The 8,468-nt window shown below is 51.1% G+C and overlaps 1 protein-coding gene across 1 annotated transcript; it reads right to left on the reverse strand.

Annotated features, from left to right (window-relative positions):
* Window positions 1-1,760: 1,760 nt before the first annotated feature.
* PLA2G5 (phospholipase A2, group V) lies at window positions 1,761-6,630 on the reverse strand. The gene is made up of 4 exons (XM_012656932.1): window positions 6,591-6,630; window positions 5,189-5,333; window positions 2,583-2,689; window positions 1,761-1,885 (listed from the first exon to the last, which is right to left on the reverse strand). Exons 1-4 carry the CDS (start codon window positions 6,628-6,630, stop codon window positions 1,761-1,763), a joined length of 417 nt encoding a protein of 138 aa, XP_012512386.1.
* Between the last annotated feature and the right edge of the window lie 1,838 nt (window positions 6,631-8,468).

Consider the following 8,468-nt stretch of genomic DNA (forward strand, 5'->3'; position numbering starts at 1 on the left):
CTGCCATCTGACCCTGATGGGAGAAGGGAGAAGTCTGGGCTGGGTTCTCTTCTCTGTCATCCAGAATGTTGCCATTGAAGAAAAAAGGCATCAGAGTGAAGCTTTCAACTTCCTCCACATATTCATTTTAAATCACATCTGGGAAATGGCTTTGATTTAAAACATTTCAGTCAGGCGTGGTGGCTCACACCTGTAATCCCAGCACTTTGGGAGCCCAAGGTAGGAAGATCACTTGAGCCCAGGAGTTCGAAACCAGCCTGGGCAACATAGTGAGATCCCACCTCTACAAAAAAAATTTAAAAATTAGCTGAGCATGGTGGCACATGCCTATAGCCCTAGCTACTCAGGAGGCTGAGGCAGGAGGATCACTTGAGCCCAGGAATTCGAGGTTACAGTGAGCTGTGAGCACACCCACTGCACCCCAGCCTGGGCAACAGAGAGAGAGACCCTATCTCTATTAAAAACAAATATATATTGGTCAGATGTGGTGGCTTATGCCTGTAATCCTAGCACTCTGGGAGGCCAAGGCAGGAGGATCACTTGAGCTCAGGAGTTCGAGACCAGCCTGAGCAAGTGTGAGATCCCATCTCTACAAAAAAATAGAAAAATTAGCCTGGCGTGGTGGTGCACACCTATAGTCTCAGCTACTCGGGAGGCTGAGGCAGGAGAATCATGTGAGCCCAGGACTTTGAGGTTTCAGTGAGCTGTGATGATGCCATGGCACTCCAGCCGGCACGACGGAGTGAGACACTGTCTCAAAAAAAAAAAAAAAAAAACCAAAAAATTCATGAGCAAATTGTGTGTTTTAGCCCCACTGTATTTGCATTGTCAAACAGACACTGAGTATGTATCAAACTTTTTTAAAACACTAGTACCTTCAGGGTAATCTCATAAAATTAAACTTTAATTTGAAAGTGTACAACACTAGAGGTTTTAAATATAGATCCCATTTATCATGTGGTTATTTTGTGTGTGTCAGAGTAAAAAAGCCAAAGTTCCCTTCTTGGAAAGGACTCTCCCTTGTTTTGGCATACACCCTTTCTTCCCGCAGCCCTGGCGTTAGAACACCCTTTCTTTTATGAATTGGTAGATGAGTTGGGTCTTTAAACGTCCTTACTTGGTAAAAGTAAACCCCATAGCCGAACTCTATTTTGAAAACATCCCCTCAATGAAATCTGGAACCTCAGCATCTCCCAAATCAGCATCACAGTGAGCTGTAGAAGCCTTGCTTTACATCACAAGGAGAGTGACAGTTTCTTTTTGAAAGAGACTGAAAGTCAGAGAGGTTCAGTGATGGCCCAAGACCATACATCTGGAGAAGCCAAGGCTGGGACCGCAATGTTGTCCTCTCTGGCCTGGAACTGCACGATTCCCAGTTATCCTTCCCCCAACCCCTTGAGGAAGAATGAGACCCAGTGCTGGGCGCAAGAGGACCCCAAGATTTAAGGAAGTGAGTCCAGGAGAAGTCCTGAAGCTCACCCCGGAAAACCTGCCCTGACAACGCAGATGACTTTGGGTTTAGTTCCCCAACGGCACAGAAAGAGGCACCAACAACCCTCACAGCAGAGGAAAATGCCTGTGTGGTGTTTATTAGTCACTTTCTTGGGACTTTCCCAAGGGTGACGTGTGGCCGTGGGGCTCCTCCGAGAAAGGATGAGGTCTGAGACCCGGGAGCCTCTCTCGGGCATCCCTCGGAGTCAGAACTCTGCGTTGTAGCAGAGAACAAAAGTCTCGGTCCGGGCGGAGCCCCCACGGGGTGACTAGGAGCAGAAGACGTTGGGGAAGTAGCGATAACGAGGGTTGTAGCTCCACAGGTTCCTCTGCAGGCAATAGGCGAACTGCCGGTCACAGGTGCACAGCTGCACGCCACATGAGGACCCGTGCTCTGCAAACAGGACACCACGCACGGAATGAGGCCGGAAAGGACGTGCTTCATGAACTTGGACTTGGTTCAGCCTGAGCAGATCCCCGCTCTGCTTCCTGCTCTGAGAAGCTCTCAGCCTGATGAAGGGGGTGCAACTCTTAACTTGGGGGGCGGATAGTCTGATGGGAGGGGCACAGCTGCTGCCCAGGGGGAGGTTTCAGTCCCGGAGACAAAGCTCCTGCCCTCAGGGAGCTCCCCGTCTGGGAGGAAGCACGGTCCCTCCTCTTGGGAAGTCCCGGGTGAGGACGGAGACAGCTCTGCTCTGGAGGAACGAATGCTAGTTCTCACGGAGCAGATTCCATCCCCAGACTTAGGTTTGAACTCGGAGGATCCGAGCTGGAACCCATCTCTGTGCATTGACAGGCCTTTGAGCTTCAATTTCCTCTTGTGCTAAGTTGGGGAGACTAAGCCTACTCCATAGGGAATTTGGGGGAGCAAGTCAAGGGAAGTATGCAAAGCACTTGGCACCCAGCACATGCTCGGTCTCAGATGTTTCAACCCTTCCCTGGAGGTCGGATACAGCTGCAGTAACCCCGCCCCTTTTGTCCCACATCTGCACCCCCAAGAAATAGGCTGGATGACCTCAGGGGCAGCTGAACTCAGAGCCGGGAGAGATCCAGGCTCTTCCAATGGCCTGAACGGGAAGCCCCAGACTTACCGCAGGTGACCAGGCCCCAAGCGAATCTGTATCTGTAGGGCTGTGTCCTGATGTTGCAGCCTTTCTCCTCCAGCGGCCCGTAACAGCGGTCGTGCACCCAACAGCACCTGTCCATGCAGGAGACTTAGATTTGAGTGGAAGGGGTGCCCTCTTGACCCCCCTTGTCCCTAAGAGGAGCTAAACTTCAACCATGGCACTTTAGCTGCAGCCACCCTGGTGGGCGTGGCTGAGCACTTCCCTGCCTTCCACAAGGGCCACCAGTGGCCAGCAGGTCACTGACCCACTTTTCCCTCCTGGGATCACGATGAGATGACACTTCCCAGCTCCCTTGCACATAGGTGTGTACACATGACTAGGTTCTGGCCAGGACGTGGGCCGTGGGCGGCAGTGATGTACGTACTCCATCCACTGCCAGGCCTCCCCAAAAAACCGCCACACTCTCCTCCACTTTTTCTCTTTTCCACCTTTCAGCTGGATGAGGATGGCCCAGGAGAGGGCTCTGAGGCCGGGGAGGGGGATGGCAGAGCTATAAGACAGGAGGAGCCTGGGTCCCTAAATCAACATGTGATTCCCACTGAATTGTTATGTGAGCAAAAATTAAACTTCTAGAATCATGGGTCCCACATCCATGGATTCAACCAGCCAGACCAAAAGTCTAGCTAGGCCCACAATGGTTGTGTCTGTACTGAACATGCACAGATTTTTTTCTTGTCATTATTCCCTAAACAGTACAGTATAACAACTATTTACATAGCATTTGCATTGCATCGGGTGTTATAAGTAATCTAGAGATATTAATAATTTAAAACATACAAGATGTGCATAGGTTATATGTAAATACTATGCCCTTTTATGTCAGGCACTAGGGCAGCTACAGATTTTGGTGTCCGTAGAGGGCCATGGATTCAGTCTCCCACAGATACTGAGGGGTGATCGTATGTTAGGTATGGAAGATTGTATTGAAATTTTTTTTTTAGTATTTACAGAAAAATTGAAATTGTACAGGAAAAACACCCAGTTCCCCCTATTATGAACATCTTCTATTAGTACGATACCTTTGTTACAATTAATGAACCAATATTGACATATTATTAAATATATAATTATGAAGTAGTTAACAGCGTTATTGCTTCACTAATTGTAAAAGTCCACCGTTTATTCGGATCTTTTTCCTTTTTACCGAATGTCCTCTGCCTGTCCCGGGATCCTGTCGAGTTCCCGTGTTACATGTAGTTGTCGTGTCTCTTCAGGCTCCAGTTGGCTGTGGCAGCGTCCCAGGTTTTCCTTGGTTCGCTGACCTTGATGGTTGTGAGCAGTACCGGCCAGGAATTTTGTAAGATGCTCCACTATTGGGATTTGTCTGATTTTTCTCTTTTTCTCATGATAAGATGGGGGTTCTGGGCTATTTACTTCGCTGCTCACATGGTTCCAGCTCTGGACATTGGGCATCTTTCAGTTGGCTCAAGGTCCCTGACCTACCCCTATCCATGCGGGGTTTTGTTTTGTTTGAGCTCTTTCTTACGTTTCGGAACTCTAAGAAGTTCCAGGCTCATCTCCTATATTTCCTGCCTGAGTCCTAGAATCTGCCATTTCTTCAAGGAGCCTTGGTTCCTTTTATCGAAGAATGGTGTTAGAAACCAGACATAGGCAGTAGGTGTGCTTATTGCTACTGGGTGTCATTTCTTTTAGCCCCTCTCCACTAACAGCAAAAAAAAAAATGTGTTGACATTAATCTGTGTATATACACTTGTCTACACACGCGTCTGTTTGTAAACATCGCATCTATCGTAAGCTGCACGGGAGCTCACATCCCGCTCCAATGCATTACCAATGGATCATTCTACCTTCCTGCTCCTGCTCATCCCACCCCAGCAGGGAGAGCCCGGGCTCCACCCACCTGCCATCCCATTTGCTTAATTGGCCCCTTCCATTGTATGTCCAGTGGTATCAGAATGGTTAGCCCAGCAGGGCGTGTTTTACAAAGAACAATGTCTCCCATTTCACATATTCATCTAGAACTTCTTCCCAATCAAGAGTGGAATCTAGGTCCCCTCCCTCTTAAAGCCTTTGTGAGTGCCTCCACCAAGAGTGGTGTGACACTATGGAATTTCTGAGGCCGATCATAAAAACACAGTGCCCTTTGGTCTTGCAGTTTGGGGACTCACTCTTGGAACCCAGGAGTCACCATGCTGGGAGGAAGTCCAAACATCCTGGCAGGGGCCTGAGTGAGAGGACCTGAGGCCCCTGGCCCACTCTCAGGCCGGGAGACAGCAGCAACGTGCCAGCCACAGGATCTGAGCTGAAGCTGCGTAGAGCAGAGACAAGCCACCCTGCCGAGCCCCACCCTCATGGCAGAGGCATAAGCAAAGTGATTGCCGCTGTTTTAAGCCACTACATTTAGGACCCTTTGTTGTGCCGCGATAGACCAACTGACACCTTAGGCCACTGAGCTCTTGGGATCTCCAGTTAACTTCTTTGAGACTTCATTTCCTTATCCCCATATTGATGCTTTCATACTCATTTTCCAGAATTGACATGAAAAATTGAGTGAGCTAATGTGAATGCAGAGCCCGGAACACACAGGGCAGATATGGGGATCAGCTCACCAATCGGTCTCATCCTTGGGGGTCCCTCGGCCGCCCCAGCCGCAGTAACAGCCGTAGAAGCCATAGTTTACCAGGGCGTTCTTTCCTGTCACCTTCTCGATCATCGACTTCAGTTGCAGCAAGCCTCCTGGCACAGCAGGCACACCTGAAAGACAGCCCGTGTCCCCAGATGACACCTGGGCAGCTCTGCTCAAGCCGCTTCCTGGCATCTCCCGACCTTCCTACCCCTGCCCCCAACCCCCCAGGGGCTCAGAGGGACCTAGCTGTCTCTTTTTCATTCTCCAATTAGTGGGAGGGGCAGTGCCTGTGGTGGTTAAGAGTTTGACTTGAAAAAATGAGCAGACCCGGGTTCAAATCCTGGCTCTGCCACTAATTCGAAGTATGATGTTGAACAGGCTTAATCTTAATCTCTCAGAGCCTCAGTTTCCTCGTCTGGAAAATGCGAACCTAAAATTAGCAGCTACCTCATGCAGTTGTTATGAGGGTTAAAATAAGATAAAGTATGTAAATTTTGAGCACGGTGGCAGACGCATAGTAAGTGACCAAGAAATATTAGGTATAACGCATATGGTATCTGTATGAAGCAGGCAGACAGAGTTTCCTGTCTCTTCTGGCAATACATCCCTCTGCCCCACCTGCCCTCCCTCTGGCACCTTTTAGAACATAAGGCAGAGAGTCTTAAAGCAGGAGGGGACCCTTAGAAATCACCGAAGTTACTCTCTCATCCTACACATTGGGAACTGAGGCTTGGAGCGGAAAAGTGCCCTGTCCAGGGTTTCACAGAGAGCCCAAGGCTCTGTCCCCGCACCAGGCCTCCGGTTCCTCCTGGCGTCTCCGGGGATCCGGCAAGACATCAAAGAGCAGGACAGCCTGCCACGGGGTTGTGTACACAGTTATGGGGCTGCAGGGTGGAACTAAAGCCAGCTGAACTGTCACCTCCCAGCTGGGAGAGGCTAGGGGAGGGGCGCGTAGAAGCCCTGGATGGCCCTGGACCAGAAAATGACCATGAATCATAGGCTGGGGCATTTAGCTAAGGGCCTGGTGTCTAATCTGGATTTCTTTGTCTTGCTTTGGCCTTATTTTACTTTGCTTTGCATCCAAGGATAAAAATCTGCCTCCTGCCTTTGCCAGCCACACATCCTCCACGTCCACAGCCTTTCCACGCTTCACGTACGGCGTCTCCTGCAACACTGCCCTGGCCCTACCGTGGGCTGCCTTAGCCTGTGTCAGCCGAGGGAGCAGAGGCTCAAAGGGACAGAGGCTCTTGCTGACACCTACGCAGTCGACACAGAGCCAAGATTCAAACACAGGGCTCCACAACCTCAAAGACTGGTCCCCTTTCCACTACGCTACGACTCCCATGGGGTCAAAGGTCATTCAGAGGTCATGGGCCAGCACTTACTATAAGCCAGGAACCAAGCCAGTGGGAGCAGGCCCTTCATCTCTGGGTTTCTGGAAAAGAAAACACATCCCACGATGCATGTATCAGGCAATGCGCCCACGGCCCATTCAGACCCCACCCTGGGTCCCTGCCAGGCCCCTCCTGTTCCACCACGGCCCCTCATGTTGGCCAATAAACAGGTGACCCCAGCCAGAAAGGACGAGGCAAAAATTCATAGGTCCACTGGGGTCGCTGGAGGCAGAGGGGCATTCATGGAAGCGTTTGCGGGAATGCAGCCCCCACAGAGGCGGGAGGGGACTCTCCCACCTCCAGTGCACCGAGCCGCAGCAGCCCGGACACACGTCCCTCCCGGCAGAAAATGGCTAAAAGGAACATAGCATAGGCAGGATTCTTAAATGGAGATTTGGCGGCGTACGCTGAGAGGCAGGAATTGACATAACCTAGACATGGCCCCTGATGGAAGACGGAAGAGCCTTCAGGGCCTTCTCAGGGTTTTTGTGGGTCCCAAGCACTTGTGCCTTTGTGGCCTTCTCTCTCCAAAATATATAAATATACACACACTGTGAATATGTGTATAAACAATTATATTTGACAATTACATTGATATAAAGAAAATATAACCCCAGCTGGATTCATTATTATATATTCATTATGATTATTATACTCATTTTTTCCTCCTTATTTTACAAGAATTTGAAATGAAAACATTTTCCTGGGCCTACCTAAAGAATAAGTCAGCCTTCGATGCTTGTGACAGTTCTGCAGGGTGGGTATCATTTTTTTCCATTTTGCCAGTGGGAAAATTGAGGCTCAGAGAACTCGAGGAACTTGCCAGAGGCCACACAGCCAGTGAGAAGTGGAGGCAGGATTCGGGCCCGTCCTCGTGCGCCCCTCACTGCACCACACGGCTCCCTTCCCAGAGGCGTGAATCCTCTGAACCGAGGGGCTGTGGCTTCCTTCCTGAGGCTGTGTCCTTGGCAAACACAGCCATCACTAGCCCAGGGTTCAAAACAACCCCAGCCAGAAGGCGGAGGAAATGCCACGTGTCTGGGGCCAGCGCCCGAGTCTAGCTTGGCCTCTCAGAGGCTCCTCGCCGGCGGCTGGCTGCTCCCCTTCCTCCCAGGACGCCAAAGTCCTTGTTTACCCACAGCTGCCCAGCTGGCCTGTGGTCTGCCAGGATTTCCCCTTTGGTACCCCGCTGTCTCCGAGTCCCTGAGTTGAGCAGTCTCCTGTGCCAGGGCTCTGCCCGTGCCGCTGGCACCTCCCAAGCCTTCAAACACACCTCAGACTCCCTGGGGCTCCTGGCTACTGGGCTGGCCTCCATGCCCGCTCTGTTCAGCAGCAGCCCTGAGTTCCAAGAACATTCCTGAGGGTTCTGTCCATCCACAGCCTCCGCTCTGAGGGCTCTGAACAGCCAAAACAAGTGGCCCTAGATCCCACCCTTCCGCACCAATCTTTCCCTGCTGCTTCCTGAGCTGCGGCAGGAAGATGCCAGCTGCCACTCATGCACTGGGCACTTCCGACGTGCCAGGCACCATCACTGTCTCTCTAAGCAGTGGTCAGTGGTCTCCCCAGTGACCTTGGCAGGTGGCTATTGTTAAACCTGCTGGCCTGGTGTCTGTCCCCTTAGACAGTTACTTGCTGGATGCATGGCAGTTTGGGACCTTACAGCTGAGGAGGTCGAGGCTCAGGCAGGTGAGGTAGTTGCCCGAGGGCTTAGCCCAGGACCGTGAACCTGCACCCTTGACTGACCCGACTCCACTGCCTCTGAGCACCCTGGGCACTAAACGCACTTTTTATTTTCTTTATTTTATAATGTTTCGACATGTTGGGGGCTTTGCTGGCCAGGGAGAGCTTGTCCCTCCCAGGGCCAGCTAA

This window comes from Propithecus coquereli, unplaced genomic scaffold, assembly GCF_000956105.1.
Source record: "Propithecus coquereli isolate 6110/MARCELLA unplaced genomic scaffold, Pcoq_1.0 Scaffold528, whole genome shotgun sequence".
NCBI lineage: Eukaryota > Metazoa > Chordata > Mammalia > Primates > Indriidae > Propithecus > Propithecus coquereli.

Coding starts and splice junctions, on each gene's coding strand:
- PLA2G5 (XM_012656932.1), bottom strand. CDS start 6,630: ATGAAGGGCCTGCTCCCACTGGCTTGGTTCCTGGCTTATA. Junction 5,334..6,590: donor GGCTTGGTTCCTGGCTTATA/GTAAGTGCTGGC, acceptor GCTGTCTTTCAG/GTGTGCCTGCTGTGCCAGGA. Junction 2,690..5,188: donor CCCAAGGATGAGACCGATTG/GTGAGCTGATCC, acceptor CTGCATGGACAG/GTGCTGTTGGGTGCACGACC.